The following is a 24,023-nucleotide window of genomic DNA, read 5'->3' on the forward strand; positions in this document are numbered from 1 at the left end:
ATAGTTCTTGTATTGATTTGAAGGTGATTTGTAGCTAGAGCAGACAGGTGAGTAGGTAAATGCCACAATGGATTTTATGGCAAGAGGATTTGCATACAGAGTATAGATGAATGAGATGGTGCTTAGTTTGACCACAGTTGGAGCATTGTATTCAGTTATAATCTCTTTACTAAGTAAAGATCGTCTTGACATAGAGGGACTACAATGATGATTTTTCAGACTGTTCCTGTGATGGTGGATTGGTTGAGGAGAGATTGAATAGGATAGGCCAGTATTATTCAAAGCCAAAAACAAACGCATGGAGAAAGTCCAAAGTACATTTATTATACAATCTTGAGACTTATCTCATTACTGTCAGGCACAAAACAAAGAAACCCAAAAGAACTCATATAAAAAGAAGACTGTCAAACACCCGATCTGCAGAGAATGAGAGAGAAAAAACAAATCGTGCAAACAATAAAAGGAAGCAAGTAGCATTAGAAACAAAAGTGAGTCCATAGGCACGAAGCCCAGAACAGCTGGATCAGGCCACAGCCTCGGCCTCAGTTCAGTTAGTGTGTAAAGCAGCATCTGTGGAGGTAGGACTCGTGCAGTGTCTTGACACAACCGTTTCTTGGCCTCTACGGATGCTGCTTGATCTCCTAAGTTTCAACAGTGGTTTTTGTTTCGCTTCAGATTCCGGCATCTGTGGTCTCTTGTGTCTCTGTTTTCTCTAATATTTATAAGAATGAGAAGTGATCTCATTGAAAGCATACACAATCCTGAGGTGGCTCGGCACAATAGAAGCAGGAAGGATGTTTGCTTTAGCTGAGGCGTACATTCTTAAAGTAATAAAAACACCAAATGCTGGCAGAACTCAGCAGGCCAGACAGCATCTATGGGAGGAGGTAGTGACGACGTTGCGGGCATTTTGTGTTTTTATTTATTTCCGGCATCTGCAGATTCACTCGTGTTGCATTCTTAAAGTAATGTTAGGCCACTTAGGGCAAATGGAGAGAAACTTTGTCACTCAGAGAATGACGAATGTTTGGATTCTCCACCCTGGAGGACTGTGGAGGCTCAGTCATTGATTGTATTCAAACAGAGGTGAGCAAATTCCTGTGTGTTAGAGGAATCAAGGGATATGGGGATAGGGCAAGGAAATAGTTTTAAGGTGGAAGATCAGTGTGATCTTGCTCAGTGGAGGAGTAGACTCAAAGAGCCAGTGACCTACCCCTACTTATGTTCTTGTAATTAGCCTCTTCAACATATAAAACATAATTGAAGGTACTGTTAATAGAAAAGGTAAATCATTTGGCCTGTGTGTAGGGAGTATGTAATTTGAAAAGGATATTGTGTCAAGCATTATTCTTTTAAAGACCTTGTTAATGGTAAGAACTTTGCTTAAGGCCATTTCTTCTTGGCATTGCACTAACTAGATCCAACCACTTTTGTTCCAAACTGAATGCAGGAATCACCATATAAGCAATAGTGTTACCACTAGGTTTAAGAATGGTGCTGAGGAGATGAGGGAAGTGAATGATAGAGGGAAAAGTATAATGAAAACAAAATGAATTAAGGGCAGGGAAAGAATTATCTGGAACATGCTGCCAGAAAAGCCATAGAGTCATAGAAAATTACAGCACATAAACAGGTCCTTTGGCCCTTCTAGCCAGTGCTGAATCATTTAATCTGCCTAAACCCATCGACCTGTACCGGGATCATAGCCCTCCATATCCCTCTCTAGCATGTTTGTATGCAAACTTCTCTTAAAACTTTGAAATCGAGCTTGCAGTAGAGTCATAGGAAAGTATAGACTCACAGAAAAGTGGTGGAATCAGATACAATTGCTATGTTTAACAGTTATTTAGACTGGTATAGGCAAGGCGGCATAGAAGTAAACAATCTTAATATAGTCCAGTAGACTAGAGTGGATAGGCAAAGGGTCGACATAGAATGGTGGGCTGATGGGCCTGTTTCTGTGTTGTATGTCTCTATAACTTTAATGGAGAAAGAGGAGATGCCAATGTGCAGATGATTTGTGATTGAACATTAATTTTCTTTTTGAGCACTTGCCTATTATGGTTTTGACTGCTGGCCCACTGTCAGGGAAGGATTCCAAACCCCTTGTCAATGCTGAGAAGCAATGTTTAATTATATTTCACTTCCTTGTCTTTACTATTTCTATTGCTTTCATGCTGATGTCTGTTTGTGCCTTCACTGAGCCCAGTAAGTTTATATCCTGCTTTGCACAGGGTTCCACGTTATCCAGGGAGAGAGGCATTCCAAGTATAAGGTTGGGACACAATGTAGTACTTCACAATTCTCCGATGACAAAATAATCTGGAAGTCATTTAAGAATGGGGCCTTGGGCATTTTGAGGATAATTTCCATCCATATATTTTATTTTGAGAAAACTGTCTGCATGGCGTGTTGTTCTGCACATTCATTATCCAAAATACTGCATTTCTAAGGTGTTCTGACAGGTGCCCTGATTGAAGGAGTACCTTGACAGGAGAATTCTACTTCCTACTATTTAGTATTTAGTATAAAACGCTATGCAGTAGAGAAATTATAGGCAGTTTCTAGAGTAAGTTACATGGTTGGCACAACATTGTGGGCTGAAGGGCCTGTAAGGTGCTGTAGATTTCTAAGTCTCAATGACAATAAATTAAAATTTATTTATACTTGTAGTCCAAACTTTGGTCTGATCATCCCTTAAGCATGGCAGTAATGCTGAATCACAACTTAAACAAAATTCTGAATTGGCTGATGGAACTTCCCATTTGTCCAGGAATTAAGAGTCCACAAATTTTTGCTTTGTATGGAAACTGCCAAGTTTGGCAATCTTGATCATATATTTGACCATGTCTTTGTTGAAATTATTAATACTATGCAACCTTTGGATGTGTGTGGAGAAGCCAGGGCATCGGTTAATTATGAACATTTTTCAACAGTATGCCATCTCAAAACTTGTGTTTAAAAAACACCTGCAGTTTTAAGAGTGTCAAATATTTTTCTTTTTAGTCTAATTATTTCAGATTCATGAAGTTAAAATGCAGAATACACCATGCATACAGTTTCTCACAGTAATGGTTGGAAAATTTTCCCTAGAACATCCAAATCCCCATTTTTAAATGACTTCAATATTGTTTTATCATTGGAGAATTGTTGAGTGCTACAAACTTGTATCTGAGCAGTCGTTGCCTGTAGTAGAAACATGAAATTTAGGCATGATAGGCATTTGACCTCTCATACCCACTTTACCAGTCAGTTAGACCTTTCACCTCAGCACTCCCTTCCTCCACTAACACCATGTCCCTTGAGTCTCTTAAAACCTATCAATCTCTGTCTAGAATGTATTCAGCGACTGTGCTCCCACAGCACTCTAGGGTCGAGTATTCCAAAGATCCACTACCCTTCAAGTGAAGAAATTTCTTTTCAATTCTGTCCTGAATAATAATCCCTTATTTTCAGACTGTGACTCTTCATTCCACATACTCCAACTAGGGGAAAGATCAACCCATAAGAATTCTGCATGTTTCAATATTCACTTCTAATTTTTCTAAACTCAGGAGACCACTGATCCAGTCCTTTCCACTTCATCTCATAGGAAAAGCCTGTCATCCGGTGAAGCCACTATTCACAAGTATACCCTTCATTAGGTAGGAAGAACAGGCCTTTACACAATATTCCAAATATGATCTCACCATTGCCTTGTATAATTAGAGTGAGACACTTTTTGTACTCAAAATTTCTTGCAATAAACCTACTGATGGCTGGTTGTAATTGCTTTAATTGTGTGTTAACTTTCAGTGAATCTCATTTAAGGAACTCTGGTCCCTAAGAAAAACTTAACCATTTGCATGATTTAAAAATATTTTGCCTTCCTACTTGGAATGAACACTTTTTTTTTAACCTCACTGGCATTCCACGACCTAGCTTTTTGCTCTCAGCTCCAGGATCACTGGATCGCTTCTTTCTCCTTTGTTGCTGCTTCTGGAGCACAGCTTCCTTCCTGTTCCTGCAGGCCTCCCATTCCACATGGCTGATGCCCCACTCGTTGCCACTGCCAAGGCCTGTGGGCCTTTGCTCTCGCCACTCCCATTGACGGTACTGGGTCTGGCTTCCCCTTGCTTGTCTCAGATGGTAAGCCACTTTCTTCATTGCCCCTGTGGGGCACCAGTCCTTTCTCTGCTGAGATCTCGCTGCCCTAGTGCTGTTTCCTCCTCCTCCAGGGAGCCACAGAAGGGAAGTGCTGATTGAATCCTGGCGGCCAGCGGAATAAAGCTGTGGGCTACAAACTGATTTGACATACTTTTTGTGTTTGATCAAAATTTTCTTTCTTTGTTTTATATGGAATTTTATATAAATACAGATCTGGTGAGGTAATATTAGTATCTTTAACACATTAAACTGCATTAATTTAGATTTGGAGTGTGGTTTTAATCACCATAGATGGATGTAGTTCAGGCTGATATTGGATGATTTAGAAAGGCAGAAATTCTAATCTCTGGCAATTATATAAAGCATACATATGCAGGTAGTTCATGGTATGGTATCAGACCCCTTATGTTTAGCTCTATGGTTGAATTTCACTCTATTTTCAATAGTCTATCTGGAATCATTTGTGGTATCCTCATTAATTTTCTAATTGAGCTGTAACACAGTAGTATTTTACGAATTATCAGTTTTTAGTTAACAGTATTTAATGGGGTTTTTGAAGTTTTTTATGAGGTATTTTATTGTTATTTATGCTTCAGTCAAGTAAATGTTGCTCTAGTATTTATTCTTGAATATGCAATTTGTGATGCTTATTTCCTCATAAGCTATAGACGTCTGACAGACATGAGACTTTTAATTGCAAAGGTGACAAAATCCTTTCTACGATTTTCACAAACCCTACAACCTACTTAAGTGTTCCTTCAGTTGAGTCTCTTTCCTTTCCCGTTTACTTTGCTCCATCATTGTGATTTTGACTGCTGTTTTCTAAGCACAGACACACTTCCCCTAACCTCTCCACTTCTCCACAGTTAGGATGCCTACAACCTCCCACTGGGTGCCAGAGGGAGATACGTCTTTACCAAAGAAGGGGTAAGGTGCTGCTTCCCTCCACTGGCCTGCAGGTCACTCTTTGACAATATGTAGCACCTGCTTAGCTCCCCCGACCAGGGTCACGTAAAGGTATGGGTGGTCCTATGTGCAGCTGGTACATATCACAAGACCTGGTTACGTGACCACTAACGCCAGGCAGACAGTCTCTGAAGAGTATCAATGATGGCTGAGGTCACCTGTCTTGTAAAGACACTGCTCAGAAGAAAGCAATGACAAACCACTTCTGTGGAAAAAAATTGCCAAGAACAATCATGGTATTGGTAAGACCGTAATTCCCTATGTCATACAACATGGCACATAATGAACGAATGAACAACCTCCTTATTTAATTAATCTTTCAGTACCCGTATTTCCTAATGTGACTCAAATTCACTATTTTTCATACAGCCCTGTTTGAAGCATCTTGAGTTATTGTACAGCATAGAACATTGGCTTATTTACAGAGTCAAAGAGAACTACAGCACAGAAACAGGCCCTTTGGCCCATCTAGTCCATGCTAAAACCTTTTAAGCTGCCTACTCCAATCGACTTGCACTGGGACCATAGCCCTCCATACCCCTACCATCCATGTACCTATCCAAACTTCTATTAAACATTGAATTCGAGCCTGCAATCACCACTTGTGCTGGCAGCTCAATCCACACTCTCACAACCCTCTGAGTGAAGAAGTTTCCCCTCATGTTCCCCCAACCCTTCTTTCACCTTCTGCCCTTAACCCATGACCTCTGTTTGTAGTCCTCCCCAACCTCAGTGGAAAAAGCCTGCTTGCACTTATCTTTCTATAGTTCTCATAATTTTATATACCAATTATCTATAATTGTCACATTATCAAAAGACTGTGAAAAGCTTTGTATGCATGCCATCCAGACCTTCATGCCATACATAACTACATTGAGGTAGTAAAAATAAACGAGAATGCAGAAGACAGTGTTGCAGTTGTCTGTAAAGAGTTTGTACGTTCTCCCTGTGAACTCTTGGGTTTCCTCCACTTGCTCTGGTTTCCCCCTACAGTCCAAAGATGTACCGGTTGGAAGGTTAATTGGTCATTGTAAATTGTCCTGTGATTAGGCAAGGATTCAGCTGGGGGTTTGGTGGGTGGCACAGCTCGAAGGGCTGGAAGAGCCTGTTCTGTGCTGTATCTCAATAAATAAATAAAATAAAGTTACAGGGAAAGTGTAGTATTGTTAGACAAGTAGAATGTAAGAGCCATGATGAGGTAGATTAGAAGAACAAAAGTGCAAGAGTTCACCTTTTGGTGATTGAGAAGCCCATTCAAAAGTCTAAAAGTCTTCCTCTATTTCTTATTCTGACCTTTTACCTCTTCTTACCTGCCTGTCACTTCCCCCCAGGTCCCTTCTTCCTTCCCTTTCTCCTATGATCCAATCTCCTTTCCTGTCAGATTCCTCCTTCTCCAGCCCTTTACCCTTTTAAACTATCACCTTCCAGCTAGCCTCCTTCCCCTCCCCCCACCTTTTTATTCTGGCATCTTCCTCCTTCCTTTTCAGTCCTCAAGAAGGATCTTGAGCCCAAAACGTCGACTGTCTATTCATTTCCATAGATGCTGAGTTCCTCCAGAATTTCGTGTGTGTAACAGTATGATAGAAGCTATCTTTGAGTCTGGGGGTGGGAGGTGGTGTTATTTCCTGCCCAACAAGAGAGAAGAGAGAATGACTGATGGGAGACGGTCCATGATTATATTTGTTGCTTTCCTGAGGTAGTGGGAAAATGCACCATGCTACTGTTTCAAAGAAGTTACAAATGCATTAATTTAATTCTTTTAAGAACTTTAGTTCATATCTATCTCCACCTAGCACACAAAATTATTAATTGGTTGTGGTCATTCTGGAAACCGGTCTCTCTGAGAATGATTACATTCCTCTGATCCCTCTCCATTTTTAAGAAGTATTTGCTCACTGTTTCTTGGCTTCAAGCATACTTTAATATAATATGCCAGTTTATTTTCAGTTACTTGGAACAAAGTTTTATTTATTTGCTGAGATTAAAATTCCAGTTAAAGATTAAGTGAAATTTAATCATGTAAAATGGGGGTGGTAGGAATTATTGCTTCTCTTTCTTCGTGGAATACTCATGTCAGCACAGTGTTGCGTTTTTCAGTACTTAATATACCCTTTACTATTTAACCTTCAACTGCAGGAGATTATCACATATTCCTGGGAACTGCTTGCTTGTCATAAACCCCATATCACATATTAGTACCTTGTATTTGACAAATTTGGTTGTCAGAGTCAATTTTTTTATTAAACTGAACTGTAGTTGATTTCCTTCTGAATTGCCAAAGAGAAATCAAGTGTAGAAAGTTCCTGCTGTGAAGAGTTGTGAGAGGAGCTTTTTATGCTGCTGTTTGTTATATTTCTTTTGAGTTTGTAGGCTTTCGTCACATGAGAATAAAAGCAACTTTCCATTGCACTGTTTTATTACTTAAATGTCATAGGCAATGTTTTATATCCCAGTAATTCCTGCCCTCTCTCTTTTCTCACCAGCACCCACAGTACTACAGTGGTGGCACCAATCTTCAAAATAACATCCCAGATGATTTGATTACATTTCCTTACCATGCGGCTTCAGCCACTATCTGTGCTGCTTGAAGGAAATGAATGCTCCGAATATTTTTGTCAAGGCTTCTCAACAAGTTCTATGAAAATGAACAGAATATAAGGCGCTATGTAATTCAATCTCAGCTGCTCCGCTGAGAATCTGAAGTGCTCAGACTTTGCCCTTGAAGTTTATGATGTGATTAAAACTGGTTGATTGAATTACAACCGTGCAACTGTAGTAAAATTAAACCTGATATTATGTCAGTACGAGTCATATGGTATGACAGAACTCTACCTCAATTTCATCTTAACTGACTTTAGTTTCCAATTTAATTTTATCTGTATGCTCTACTATAGGTTTCCCCCGCTATCCGAAGGTAGAGCATTCCTATGAAACCGTTTGTAAGCCAAAATGTTGTAAAGTGAAGAAGCAATTACCATTAATTTATATGGGAAAAATTTTTGTGCATTCCCAGACCCAAAAAAATAACCTACCAAATCATATCAAATAACACATAAAACTTAAAATAACACAAACATATATTAAAAGCAGGAATGATATGATAAATACACAGCCTATATAAAGTAGAAATATTGTATGTACGGTGTAGTTTCACTTATCAAAATCGGGAGGACAGCGAGCCAAAATCGATTTGGAGGAAAAAAAATTGGCACATACACACATGCGCACACAACTGCCTGCACATGGCTTCACAGTCATGGTAGTCTTTCTCGGGGTAAACACACGTATAAAGTGGGCGTCTTTTTCGTAAAAGCGAAAATCCACTTTGGTTAGCGAAAACAGTTACTAATTTAGGTCTTTCATAACAGCGAGCTGTCGTAAAGCGAATGTTTGAAAAACGGGGGCCAACTGTATTGTCTTCTCCAATAGTGAGTTTGTCACAAAATTCCTTAGCTTCAAAATGAAGACTGATATGAATCATTATCTCACATGCAGTTTTGAAGTGTAGGTATGAGCAGGAATCATATATTAATGATAGAGGGCTTACATGCTACCTCCAAGTGGACCACAACCTTGTTGTAGTGTTTGGAGGCTTGCATGCCTCAATGACCTGGAGGTCTGTGTTGGCTGGAGTCTGCACCTTGTGCTTTGACTCTTGGTCGAAACAGGCCAAAGAGGTAGAGGCCAGACTAAGAGTGGTCCTCCAGATCTGGGGGTTCAGCTCAGGGCTAACAACCCTGATTGGTCAAAAAAAGTTGTTACTGGAACAGCAATGAAGAATCCTATATCTGTGTGCGACAGTATTCCTGGTGTCTTCCCGAGATTTGCATGACTGACATTAGTAAAAACCGAGAAGAAGCTACTGGCATGTTGAAGGAAGCCCTAAATGCCAAGACCGCCAAGGACAGACAGAGATGGAGGACTTTCATTGCTGCCTTGATCACCAGCGGCATAACTAACTTACAGGCTAAGTTATTCTCTTATTATATACGATCAACATAAGTAGGCTAAAAATTAACATAATTCACTACATAATTATGTGTAAAATGTCCTTCTGTCTTGTTTCAACATCACTTTCCTGTAGGCCTTTTTAGTTTCCTCTTCATCTTGTTCTCTCCTGACATGAAATTGAAATTCACTTAAACTATGCATTTAGTCTTTTAAGTATGAAATCTAGATACTGTTACAGGCTAAGTCTACGCAACAGAGTCTAGTCTTGAGACATTTCTGACCTTTTTACTGGTTGAAGACCTGTCTCTGTAGTCTGTATGGTGGTTGTGGTACAAAATCCACCTCATGTTAAAAGGATTCATGCAAAAGCATCTTCCTTTGCTCAGAAATGAAGTGGACAGAAGTTATCCTCAGCTGTGAGGGATAGCTGAAGCAGAAGATTTTATGCAGGTTACCTAATGTGCTCTAATACATGTATTCACAGCTTTTTTGTACTCTTTCTCTATGATTCTAAATTTTTAAGCAAAAAAAACTCATTCACTGTTGTTCTGTAATTGCCTCATACATTTAATTTGTTTATAGAGAAAACACATATATATAGTAATGCAATTTTTACAGAGTAAATACTTTTTCAGTTAGAAATTTACATTTTCTGCTCAACTATGCATTCTGTTTCTAAGTTTATATGAGTTTAAAGGCAGAAGCGAATCTAATCTAAAGGTAATTTAAATATATATGTTCAGTTTATTCAAAAAGCTGCACATAACCACCTAGTCAATGTGTTTTGTTAACAGCATATGTAAACAGTCCCGAGTTGTTGTGCAAACATAACCAGGGATCTAACTTATAATCAGCTTCGTCAAGCACCTCTGCACCCTCCTCCACAAGTGGGATTTCCAGGTGGCTAAACAGTGTGATACCAATTCCCATTCCCATTCCGACGTGTCAATCCATGGCCTTCTCTTGTGCCAAGATGGTGAAGGAGCAACACCTTATATTTCATTTGGGTAACCTCCACCCTGATGGCATGAATATCGATTACTCCTTCCGGTGAACATATTTATCACCCCAGCTTCCTCTGTTCCCCACTCTGACCTTTTACTTCTCACCTGACTATTACTTCCCCCGTGTCCCCTCCTCCTTCCCTTTATCCTATTGTCCATTCTCCTCTCCTATCAAATTCTATCTTCTCCTACCTTTGACCTTTCCTAACTCACCCGGCTTCACTTTTCACTTTCCAGCTAGCCTCTTTCCCCTCCTCCCATCTTTTTATTCTGTCATCTTCCCCCTTCCTTCTCAGTCCTGAAGAAGGGTCTCGGTCCAAAATGTCGACGGTTTACTGTTTTCCATAGGTGCTGTCTGAGTTCTTCCAGCATCTTATGTGTGTTGCTTTGGATTTCCAGTATTTGTGGACTTTCTTGAGTTTATAATCCAACATATTGCAATTGTATGTTTTCAACTTTTCTTATGACACAGTAGGAGTCCATTCATCTATGCTGCTGTCACTGTTTTCGTCTACCTCATCATCACATGTCCATTAACTTCCTTTCATTCCTATTTACTTACACTAAATGGACTGGGAAACTGCAAGTGTCACTCCACTCTTTACGAAGGGGAGTGGGAAGAAGAAAAGAAAATTATAGGCCAACTAGAATGATTTCAGTGGTTGGGAAGATGTTGGAATCCGTTATTAAAGATGAGGCTTTGGGGTACTTGGAGGCACATGATAAAATGGGCTAAAGTCAGCACGGTTTTCTTAAGGGGAAATTTTGGCTGACAAGTCTGTTGGAATTCTTAAGAATATAAGAGGCAGAATAGACAAAGGAGAGTCAATGGATGTTGTTTATTTTTATTTTAAGAAGGCCTTCAAAAAGTGCCACACAGGAGGCTGCTAAACAAAATAAGTGCCCATGGTATGGAATTGATGGCTTTTTGGCCAAGTTTAGAGCTGACATGAAGATAGATGGAGGGGCAGGTAGTGTTGAGGATGTAGTGAGTCCGCAGAAGGACTTAAACAGATTAGGAAAATGGGCCAAGAAGTGGCAGATGGGGTATAGTGTAGGGAATTGTATGGTATTGCACTTTGGTAGAAGGAATAAAGGCATAGACTATTTTCTAAATAGGTAGAAAATTCATAAATCAGAGGCACCAAGTGACTTGGGAATCCACATGCAGGATTCACTAAAGGTTAACTTGTAGTTTGAGTTGTTGGTAAGGAAGGCAAATGCAACGTTAACATTCATTTTGAGAGGACTGGAAAGTAAAGACAAGGATGTAATGCTGAGGCTTTATAAGGGATTGGTTAGACCACACTTGGAGTATTGTGAACAATTTTAGGCCCCTTATCTGAGAAACAATGTACTGGCATTGGAGAGAGTCCAGAGGTGTTTCGTAAGAATGATTCTGTGAATAAAAGGGTTAATGTATCAGGAACTCTGGCCTATACTTGGTGGAGTTTAGAAGAATGAGGTCGGATTTTACAGTAACCTATTGAATATTGAAAGGCCTAGGTAGAGTGGATGTGGAGAGGATGTTTCCTGTAGTGTGGGGAATCTAGGACTAGAGGGCACAGCCTCAGAATAGAGGAACATCCATTTAGAACAGAGATGAGGAATTTCTTTAGCCAGAGGGTGGTGAATCTATAGAATTCATTGTGACAGATGGCTGTGGAGGCCAAGTGGTTGAGTATATTTAGGAGCGGTTGATAGATTCTTGATTAGTCTAAGTGTCAATGATTACGGGAAGAAGGCAGGTGAATGGGGTTGAGAAGGATAGTAAACGGCCGGCATGGTAGCGTAGTGGTTAGCACAACACTTTACAGTACCAGGGATCTGGGTTCAATTCCTGCTGCTGCCACTAAGGAGTTTGTATGTTCTCCCTGTGACTACATGGGTTTCCTCCGGGTACTCTGGTTTCCTCCCACAGTCCAAAGACGTACTGGTCGATAGGTTGATAGGTTAATTGATCATTGAAAATTGTCCCGTGATTAGGCTAGGATTAAATTGTGGGCCTTCTGGGCAGTGCAGCTCGAAGGTCTGGAAGGGTCTATTCCACACTGTATCTCAATCAATAAATAAATAAATAAGCATGCCATGAGCAGCAAATTCAGTGGGCCGAATGGTCTAATTCTGTTCCTATGTCTGATGGTCTTATGGTCTAAAAGCAATTTACACTAGCCAGTTAACCTATCGACTGGAACTTGTTGCCACGGGCAGCTGTGGAGGCCAAGTCGTGGGCATATTTAAGGCAGGGGTTAATAGATTCTTGATTAGTCAAAGCATAACAGGGTGCGGGGACCAGGCAGCAGATTGGGGGTGAGAGGGGTAATAAATCAGCCTTGATGGAATGGTGGAGCAGACTCAATGGGCCGATTGGCCTAATTCTGTTCCTATGTCTTATGGTCTAAAGACAATTTACAGTAGCCAGTTAACCTCTCCCTGTCATTGAGATATTTTCGGAAGTCATGGCAACTAGAGGAAATGCACACAGTTACAAGGAATTATCACACAAATGGCAGCTGAGCTCAGGTTTGAACCTGAGTTCTGGGACTGTATGGCAGCAGGGACATTTGCTATCTCATATACAGGGAGAACAAATCAAATTGTATACATTACATTGATGTTTACACTAATATTCATTGATATTTAGGACAAAGAAGGGAAATACTCTACCACAGGGGTTCCCAAACTGGGGTCCACAGACCCTTTAGTTAATACCAATTAGTCCATGGCATGAAAAAGGTTGGGAATTCCCCGCTCTACCAATTGGGTGCTCCAAGTGTTTTATTTCATATTATTTTCTCTGTAACATTGTGATCACCTTGAGGTGATTGATAAAAATTCTATTGATTTTGTAAGAGAGTGCAGGCAGTGGTTGATTGTGCTGATTTTAGTATTCTTATAATCACGACACCACTTAATCTTTCTTTGTCAAAGCACATTAGTTTAAATCAGCTTGGTGTTTGGGGAAGGTTAAGTATCACAGCCATGTTGATAGTGCATACGTTTGCTGATATGGCTGTCCCAGAGCTAATAATAGTTTATCTTACTTCAGTAGTATCTGGACTGCTGTTTTAGCATAATTCTTGTAGACATGAAAGGAAGGGCAGTTTTTACAACATTTTCTGTTTTGGATTTCCAGTTTTCACACTTCGGGGGTAATGATCTGTATTTAAAACACTGGTTATACTATTCCTTCGTGTGCAATATGGGCAATAAAAAAGGGAAATATTATTCATTCTGAATAATGTTTAGACTACATTCAAAATCAGTTTACCTTTGGGTGTTATAGATTCGAATTATTTTGCTGTAAATTGTATTAATGTTTGTAATATTTTCTTTTGATTCACTCTAGGTGATTGATATCGGATCAGGAAAGGGATATTTGAGTTCCTACTTGTCCATGCAATATGGGCTAAGTGTATACGGCATTGATTCATCCACTACCAACACAATTGGGGCAAATGAGAGGAACCGGAAATTAGAAAGATATTGGAAAGTTTATCAGCGTCAATCAAAGCCCGATACCCAAGACTCTAAACCAGAACATCCAAAAGAAAAGCATATGAATAATATGGAAAATTTTACCAAAATCAAGGAACCGGCTGGTTATATTGGGCAAGAGGAGGATACTACTGAACCTCAGTCTACGCATGAACAGTCACTTGTACAGTCTCCTGTTTCCACCACTCTTGTAGACTCTGAGATATATGAGAAAAACATTGTAGAAACATCTGCAGAGGCTGCCAGATCAGACAAATTTTACGACTCTGAGAATGCTTTTCTGGGACTTCTATCGACTGACGTTGTGGAACTGAGTCCACAAGTGAGGCAAAGGAAATGCCTGGATGAAAAAGAGAAAGAGAGGCGTAAATCTGCAAGCTTGGAGGCTAAAGCAAAGCGAGTAAAACAGGCCAATCTGTATTCTCCAATAACATTGCATGTTACTTCCACAACAGAATTACACGACATCACTTCTGACATCAAGGTGAGGCGGACGTGAGTATAATGTCTTGAGGTGTATACTAAAGAGGAGATTGTCTGTATGATGTAGTGGATTGTCCTTTCACACTTGGACAGCAAGGTGGCTTGAACCTTGACCCCTTTTAGTAGTAAAAGGAGCAAAATAAGTGGATTTATCTATAAGGAACACAATAGTGATCCATTCCCTAGCACAAATATTGTGGTCCCTGTATAGTATAAAAGTCAAAAATATGGTTGTGGGGTACAATTTATTTTCAAACTTATGTTATTATATGTTTCCCTGTTTTAAAGGGAAACATATTTGAAATTAGAGGCTTATTTTTTGCTGCCACAAGGTGGCAGGTTGTCAGCTTGACTTAATTGATGCAAATTTGGAATTCAAAAATGAGTTCCACTAAAAGGTGATATTGAATGCATTTTATATATTCAATGCTCCCCAGCATTAGAATAAATGGCATTTAATTTCATTCTCACGTTTCTTTTGAAGAATAGCCCTGAACTGGCAGTGGAGTTATTGGGGCACCGTCTTTTGACGGTGTTTCTGTAGCAAGCTGTTCTTGTTTTTACGAGGCCGAGTTGCTAGCTCAATGCTCAACCCGACTTGGATTCAAACTTGGGAACCTTCGCTCCAGAATCCGGCGCTGATATTTTTGTGCCGCCAAGCGTGACATTCTCACGTATTGCAATATAAAAATTATTTTCCTGTTGGATACGCCTTGGCTGATTCCACTTCTGTGGCTCACATGTTGAATGATTTGTGTGCTGTGTTATGTTTTGCAACTACAAAACTAATCGAAAGAAGAACATGGGGACCCTGGGAAGAAACGTATGTACTTTGTTTTTTAGTGAGGCACGCAGCGTATGACTAACGACCTATGCTATTCCCCTATTTCTTACATATAATCCATAATGAATTATGTAAACAAGGAATGCTTAAACAAACAATTTGTTTACATTACTCAAATATTAAATACAAAACATGCTGTATTGTTGATTTATACAATCCATGAAGTTTTATGATGAGCATTTATGAAATCAGTTACCCTGGTTTCACCTGATTCTGTGTATTCAAGCTTGAAAAGTTAAATGACAAGGTTCCTATTACTTCAACGACACACATCAAGACGAATGTTAACTAGAGAACTATAAGGGCATATGGTCGATCTCCATCATCCATGATGATAAACCAGCTTAACTGCTTGTAAAATAGGGGTTCCCTCTTGCTTAATGGTATATTGGTCCATGGCATAAAAAAGGTATAGAATTCTTGCTCTTTTAAAAAAAAGAATCTTTGCCTTATGAAAATTCTACGTATAGAAAGTAACAAAGCAGAATCATCATTTGTACTACAACATCAGCCTCTATTGAACTCCATTCAGCACAAAAGGTTGTAAAAATAGCATTTTATGTATTTCATTTATGCTGTCAAACTTCTTGGGCCTCTTGTGCTAATGGTCTTGTCTGTGATCTGTCACATAAATGTAACAAGGGCTCCGTTCCCTACTTTCCAGGATTCTATCGTCGTTGGTCTGCATACCTGTGGTGACCTTGCTTCAAATACTTTACGCATCTTTATTACTAAACCAGAGCTCAAAGCTGTTTGCAGTGTTGGCTGCTGCTACCACCTGGTCTCAGAAGAGTTTGAATTTTCGGATCGCAGCCAAGGTAAACAAAGTAATGTTAAGCAAAATTGACGATGTGATGTGTCACTAGAGTACTGGAACTGGAAACTGCTATACACAATGAGTGTGCAGTGTATTGTGGAAGTTACTATGGGCCATATCTTGCAGAGAAGAACAGTAGATCTGCTCAGAACTCTTGGCATATATCTGTAGCAGTGACACAGATTCAATTTATTTAAGGTACAATTCATGAAATTCTAAATGTGCCGGCTGCTTTTAAGACTCTTAAAACCATAAGAAATAGGAGCAGTATTAGGTCATTTGGCCCATCGAGTCTGCTCTTCCAAACGATCAAGGCTATTGTATTTTCATCTCAACTCCATTCTCCTGCCTTCTCCTCATAACCTTTGATTAATAATCTCTGTTTTAAATATACCCAATGACTTGGCCTCCGCAGTGTGTGTGGCAATAAATTCAACAGATTCACTACCCTCTGGCTGAAGAAATTCCCTCATCTCTGTTCTAAAGGTATATCTTTCTGTTCTGAGGCTGTGTCCTCTGGTCCTAGACTTTCCCACTATTGGAATCATCCTCTCCATATCCACTCTATCGAGACCTTTCAATATTTGGTGAGTTTCAAAGAGATCCCCCCTCATTCTTCGAAACTTCAGCAGATACAGGCCCAGCGATATCAAACGCTCCTCATATGTTAACCCTTGCATTCCCAGAATCATTCTCATAAACTTCCTCTGGACCCTCTCCAGTGCCAGCACATCCTTTCTTGAAGAAGTGGCCCCAAAACAGCTCACAGTGCTCCATATGTGATCTTATCAGGCCTCAGCAATATATTCTTGCTCTTATATTTCAGTCCTCTGGAAATGAATGCTAACATTGCATTGCATAATGGTATTGATCCATGGCATAAAAAAGGTTGGGAGCCCCTAGTCAAAAAAATAGAATCTTTGCCTTATGGTCCCTCTGCCAGGTGATTTCTAAATGGACATTGAATCCATGAACACTACCCCACTTTTTTATTATTATTATTATTATTATTATTATTATTATTATTATTATTATTATTATTATTATTATTATTATTTTTATTATTTCTGTTTTTGCACTACTGTTTTTTTAATTTAACTATTTAATATATGTATATATACTTACTGTTATATATTTATTTTTCTATATTTATCATGTATTGCATTGTACTGCTGCCGCTGAATTTCACGACATATGTCAGTGATATTAAACCTGATTCTGATTTACAACAGACTCAACCTGTAAGTTCTCCTTGAGGGAATCCTGCACGAGGACTCCCGAGTCCCTTGGCACCCCTGATTTCTGAATTCACTTCCTTCTACCAAAGTGGCAGATGGAATACATTGTAGGGAAATCTGGATTCTATGTGCTGCTTCCTTGCTCATTCTCCTAATCTGTCCAAGTCCTTCCCCATGCTTCCTCAACACCACCTGCCTTTCTAGGCATTGTTATAACATCCACAAAGCTATCAATTACAACTCGGAGCGTTGAGCTCAGGGGTCAGTTCTAGCGCCATCTGTATAGAGTTTGTACGTTCTCTCCGAGACAAGTATGTGTTTCCTCCGGGTGCTCTGGTTTCCGCCCAAAGTCCAAAGGCGTACCAGTTAGTAGGTTAATTGGTCGCTGTAAATTGCCATGTGATTAGGCTGGCATTAAATAGGTGGGTTGCTGGGCGGTGCAGCTTGTTAGGCCAGAAATGTCTGTTCCGTGTTGTATCTCTAAAACAAACAAACAAATAAATAAATAAATAGATCCTGTCATCTAGATAATTAGCATATAATATGAAAAGTAGTAGACCCAACTAATCAACCCCTGTGGAACACCACTAGATGGCTTCTGCTGGCAATATATTGACAACGTTGCAGAAAGTCTCCAGCATTATGCTGGGTAATCTGCCCAGGAAAACTACTGCAGATTAGACCAGGTTCTGGAAGAACTCTATTGAATTTAATGGCAAAAACCTTGGTAGATGTTAAATAACAGGCATCCTTTTGACTTACTTGAGTTTACTGTTTTAACAGATCAATTATGAATATTTTGAATGACAGAGAAATTTAGAAAGATTCATAGTTTTGACTATCTAGCATTGACAAAGTGTGGCATAGCTTTTGAAGGTTTTTCTTAACTGTTAGACTGGGCAGGGCTTGTCTTCAGCCTCCATCCCCAACTTGTTTGCATTGAGTCATGCAAAGTCCTACCATCATGCTTTGTCCAGCTAATTGAGGATTGCTGCAGCTCAGACATGCAATTTGTAAATGGTTAAGTTTGCAAGGTTAAGTTTGAACTTATTCTGTAGGTCAATGGAACACACAGATGGCTCACAGCTGATAGCAAACTCAGTACCATTATCAATAATGCTAGTAGCAGCAAAAAATACATTGTGCTGTGTATGGAAACAGTATGAAGTTATTTTAACAAAAGGGGTGAAAATGTTGATGATGTCTAAAAATTAATAGACCCATTCCATTTCCTTGGAATAAAAATATTCATATAATTCATTTAATTGAAACCATATGCATTTATCTTTTAAAGAAAAATAAAACTAATCTTTAAGGCTTGAAAATTAATTGCTTTTTTTGATAAGTTGAATGATGATGAATTTCTCAGTCTACTGTTAATTCCATTTTAATTGACTTTCCTTGAGACACTAGGTATTATTACAGTCACACTACTTGGAAATTTAAAAATAAATTAGTTTTCCTGAATATGAATTTTGCATTTGAGTTTTTATAATTTTGCATATCATTAGAATTCTCAAAGGTGTTGTATTATTTTTACAAGGTCCCCTGAATGATTTGTATATAAATAATTTCATTTAAGACTCGTAATTCATTATTACTTCTCAGCCACCTGAATTCATAACAGGGCACACATTTTATGCATTCAGAATCATGCATGCTTTTCACGTTTCAAGCAACTTAAAGAAATTCAGTGCACATATAAGGGCTGCCAGACCTTTAAAATCAATTTTATTCGGAAGGCCAGTCAGAACTGAAATCTGAAATCCAAAAAATTCAATGAAGTAATCAGCAAGATCTTAATAATATATTTAAAACCAAGCACCTCCCACTTGATTTATATTTTGCATGTTGCCAAGTTGCATCAGTAATGGAGAATTGGATCTGACAGTAAGCTGATATTTAACATGACAGTTGTTCATTTTGGTGTACGTTTCTGTCTGGCTTTAACGTGTCACTTTCAAAAATCAACATATATTTGTGGTAACTGAATTTTACAATCTCTTGTTTGTGTTGCCTCAGGTATTAATTATACCTATTCTCTAATAATGATGTATTTATATTCTAGTAATAACAGTATTGTCATAGAATAATCTTCAATGGGATCTCAAATAAATGCCAATACTATTCTTGGGAGTGTTTCTTCGCAATACAATCCAGCAAATTTTAAAGAATACTAAACAAGAAGTTGGGTGGCAGGGTGGAGATAAGTCTCTACAAACGAGATGTAATGAGCTACAGGTCACCCTTAGGCAAGGGGATAGCACCCGCTTAGGCCCCCTCCCCTGATCAGGGTCATGTGAAGTCATAGGAGCAGCTGATGGATGGTCATATGAGCAGCTGCTCCTGGTTATACGACCACTGACGGCAGGCAGACAATCCCTGAAGCGTGTTGTTAATGGCTGCGGTCACCTATCATGTAAAGTCACTGCCTAGAAGAAGGCAATGGCAAACCACTTCAGTAGAAAAATTTGCCAAAAGCAATCATGGTCCTGGGACCATGATCACCAATGTCATATGACATGGCACATCATGATGATGATGATGATGATGAAACAGGAAGAGCAATGTGGCAATTAAATGGACAATTAGTGTTCTGATTCTAATAATGAAAAGAAGCTGATCCTTTAGTTAATGTGGGAAGATTATGATGATAATATAAAGTTGGAATTACTTTTGAACAAGAGAGAATGGTGAAGATTTCCTTCTTTTAACATTTTCAACCTGCATCTAAATTAATCCACCTCCACAACAATTCATATTTTTCCAGACTCATTTTCTTCAGCTTATCTCTGCATATTAGTTTCCCTGTCCACAGATAGTAAGCCTGACAGGATAACATTTGAAGTTGTTCACAGATACAGTTTCTATCATCTTACATCTGCTTCATTATACAGATTCATCTGCTCTCTGCAGTTTCTTCATTCTTGATTTGCATTAGAAGAAAATAGAGATTGATTTCTTCACCAAAATCATTTCACATAACACACCTGCCATCTCATTTATCCTTTCCACTATGATTCCTCCAGTTCCATTTTTATTCAATTCCTGTAGATGGGGTTATTTGCAGTGATATGTGACATCCTCACCACTTACGTTGAGCAGTCACCATCTTCAATAAGATAAAGTCTTATCATCTATCCTTGATATTCATGAAATTACCATTACTGAGTGCCTATCATCAATATTTCATAGTCACCAGAGACCTGAAACTCAAATGAAATCATGAATGGTGTGGTCATAAGAACAGTTAGAGGCTGCAAGTCCTCCAGTCAGTGGTTCACGTTATTAATATGGGTCACAAGTCAAGAGCATGATTAAGTATTCTTCACTTTCACATCCAGAACAAAGTTGTTCTTGGAATGATAATGCACATTTTGCTGTTGCGCAGGGTTACTGGATGGACTGTCTACCAGATTTCCCACAGTTACTTACCTTTTGACAGCACCAAATTATATAACCTTCACCAGAACAAGGGCAGCAGGTATTTCAGAATTAATGTGCATGATCTCCAAATCATCGTGTTCCTTCCTTATGACTCGGTGTCAAAACTTGGAATTTTCTCCCTCTGGAGAGTACCTCATCAGAAGAACAGTAGCATTTAAAATGGCAGCTCATGACCATCACTCCAAGGACATGAGCACTATAGTTCGTAAGATTTGTTGTTTTTTTCTCTCTCTGCACATTGGGTGTTTGGTGATCTTATTTTTTTTAATGGGTTCTTATGGGTTTCTTTGTTTTGTGGCTGCCTGTAAGGAGACAGATCTCAAAATATGTATAATGTATGCATATTTTGATAATAAATGTACTTTCAACTTTTTGAACTTTGAAAGGTAATTGAGGAAGAGAAATAAATTCTGGCTTTGCAACCAGTGACCCCATGCCATGAATCAATTTTTAAAAGTCTTTGTATTTACTCCACAGTTATCAATTCTATCCTATAAAAGATGCAGACTTTTGATTCTGCTGCACACTATCTCCATGGTCCAAAGCATATAGATTATTAGTTCCTAAATCTGAGAGTGTGTGTCTTCAGCTCCTGTCCCCGGTGGTAGCAATGAGAAGAGGGCATCTCATGGGTGATGAGTGTGCTTAATGATGCAGTCAGAAGGCTCTCCACAGTAGAAATTTGCAAGTCTTTGGTGACTTACCAATTCTTCTCAAATTCCTGATGTAATATACCCGCTGTTGTGCTTTCTTTGAATTTGCCTCGATACGTTGGGCCCAGGAAGGATCTTTAGAGATGTTGATAACCAGGAACTTGAAACTGCTCACATTTTGACTTCATCAACATATGATCATTGTTGTTCCTCAGTCACATTACTACCATATTCCTTACTGTAATTAAGTTTCAGAAAATCTAAAACATCCTTTCATAAGAACTCCATGGCCTCCGTCAGTCGTGGTCGACCATGGGTACTACGCCTCTTGTAGTCACTGGGAGTGGCTTCTCCAGGGCGCAAGCCAGGGCAGAGTTGATATGGAGATCCATCTGTTGCCCATGCAGTGGGACCCCCTCTCCCATGCTGATGTGGGATCCAAAGGAACGACGGAAGTCGATACAGTTTGGTGTCAGCAGCATCGCAGGAGTTGCCGTGCCGGTGCTGGGTACAGCAGTCAGCCGCCTTCGGGACTCCGACTCCGGATTTTTGCTCGGGGTTTACTCCCAAAGCCTTTCCTGTGAGCGGGTATAGCCGTAAGGCAGCAGAGGTTTGAAATCAGAGCTTTCCCTCTCCTAGATGAGCTACCATCCGTGGTTAACGAGTCCCATCTGCCCGGAGCAGCTGGTTTTAAGGTGCCAGTGGCCTACCTTTGCCCCTCCTCCTGTCAGTGAGAACAGCTCTGCCGGGCATAAGAACTATGCCACACGTGAAGGCCAGGAGTTGGACTTGGTTGTTAGAGGCTGTTTGAGACGCACGCCATGAAGAGCATGTTTAGCAGTGGGAGCTCGTTCCCACTACCACCCTTTAGCTATGACTACCCTTGGAGTTCGTAAGAACTAGAATATAAGAAACAGGAGCAGAGGTAGGCCATCTGGCTCATTGAGCCTGTTTTCCTTTCATTATAATCTTCCCTGATTTTTTCCTTCTTCTGTGCAATGTGGGGAAATAAAATTAATCAACAACAAGGGCCCATGCAACAATCAAGAGCTCAGGGGATAGGATAGGAATTAATAATTCTGGGTTCCAAGAATCAGGTACCTGACCTGATATCTGGGTCCTAAGATTAGAACTAGAGACCCTTGGTGGACTCTAACTCACCAATAAATGAGTCTGGGTGGGTCAGTTTAGCATGGAGTAGATGGGCTGAAGGGCTTAATTCTGTGCTGTAATGCTCTATGACTAAGTTTTTGCTGTACATTTCCCCCCTTTCATTCTTATGTGGTTGTGTGGATTCCTCCCTCCCTGAATGGAACTCACGCCCCTCCACCACACTCTGTTACATGCTATTGATATATGGAATGCTTAGAAATATTATCTGTGAAGTTTAGGATTCTTACAAGTTCATCAAGGTTGTAAAAGAAGTCATATATTTTGCCTTCACATGAATATAGGTCATATTCATCTGTAGATGATGTGAGAGACTGACGCCTGTCGTTTTGCTTCTGGTGTAAAAAGTAAGCTTAATAATTATTTAATTATTTTATTCCACTCTGTCCTGTTTATAAAGTATACTGTGAAATAACTTAGATGATTTTGACGAGTCGTTCCTGACGACCAAAATGATGAGGTCATGAAAAGATAAAGCTGTTTATTGCTAAGATTTATAGCTGCACTCTGGGATTACCTAGCATCAACACTAAATTATGCAGCTGAATTCCACAGACTCGTGCATTTATGCACTGAGCTATTATAACAGCTATCTGTTCACCAGAAAATCCTTAAATCATCACATTAATGTAGGAAAACCTTTTGTTTAAGGTTCCATGTACATTTTAGGCTCAGTTTGTCTCTAATCAAATAAAGATGAGATAACCAATTTAAAACAAATATGTCACTCATATCTTCCATCGAGTCAGATAGTCAGTAAACACATCTGTTTCTTTCTTTAAAAAAAGGCACAATTACTAATTAACTCTAAATCAGTGGGGAGCTACAAAGAACAGAAGGTGACAGGCTGCAAACCAGCGGCGTCATAAACTTGAATAGCTCATGAAAGTTTTCCAAGAGGTAAATGAGAGCTGTTAATTCACTTTCCAGTAGCCTCTGGTGAATAAAATATAAATCATTAATGAACAGTCAATCAGATATTTCCCCACTTTTCTTTGCGGCCAGACTTGCCAACATCAGCCGGTACTGATTATCAGTTAAATGTGGTGCTTTATGAGCCTTGTTAAAGTTTGTTGTGATACTTAGTGGTATTATTACTGAAGAATTATATGTGACTCCCAGGTGGATGTTGCAAAATTGTATTTTTTCTCAGTAATAGGCTGATTATTTCCTGAGAGCCTCAGCATTATAAGTCCATGGAAAATGCTTATGAGCAGCTTTTAGTTTTCAGAATAAATTACCTGACAAACTCAAGGAAGTGAAGATTGGAGAAAATAACTGCTTTGTTACTAGTTTGTGTTATTCGTAATTGTAGGCATGAAAGTTTGTGACAAGATTGAGGGGAATTGGGTGATAATCTTGTTGAGGGAATTGATATTAAAATAAGATTTCAAATTTAAGTTTTTAGATTGCAGTGTATATGGATGTGGATCACAGAATGTGCAAAATGTCTGTCTAAATCTTCTCAGATTATGGATTTTTATCCAAAATCATTCATACCATGGAAATCAGGAGAGCCATAGATGCAACAGGAATTGCTGAAAGCACTCAGCATATTGGGCAAATATCTGTGGGAAGGGAAGCAGTAAACATTTCAAGACTGTGAGATGGACTTTCAGGGTCCCTGACTTTAAATGTTAACTGTTTTTCTGCCAACCTGTGTGCTTGTAGCATTTTCCATTTTTATTTTGTACGATGGATTGTCAAATACTTGAGAGCTTTGTAAAAGCATCTCTCAAGGGTCTCATACCTGGCTATGGGAAGTAGCTGATTTAATTACCTGCCAATTCCATGGAGAAAAGAAGC

At 39.3% G+C, this 24,023-nt stretch overlaps 1 protein-coding gene across 3 annotated transcripts in view; it reads left to right on the forward strand.

Annotated features, from left to right (window-relative positions):
* Positions 1–24,023, forward strand: part of mettl25 (methyltransferase like 25) — a 90,983-nt gene that overhangs the window by 23,127 nt on the left and 43,833 nt on the right. For all 3 annotated transcript variants that reach the window (XR_012100638.1, XM_073059625.1, XM_073059626.1), the window contains exons 4-5: positions 13,417–14,049; positions 15,557–15,710. Coding sequence is in view for 2 of the 3 variants with exons in the window: in XM_073059625.1 (XP_072915726.1) it covers positions 13,417–14,049; positions 15,557–15,710 (787 nt within the window). In the remaining variant the exon portion in view is untranslated. The remainder of the gene's footprint in view (positions 1–13,416; positions 14,050–15,556; positions 15,711–24,023) is intronic.

Source organism: Hemitrygon akajei, chromosome 10 (assembly GCF_048418815.1).
Source record: "Hemitrygon akajei chromosome 10, sHemAka1.3, whole genome shotgun sequence".
Classification (NCBI taxonomy): Eukaryota; Metazoa; Chordata; class Chondrichthyes; order Myliobatiformes; family Dasyatidae; genus Hemitrygon; species Hemitrygon akajei.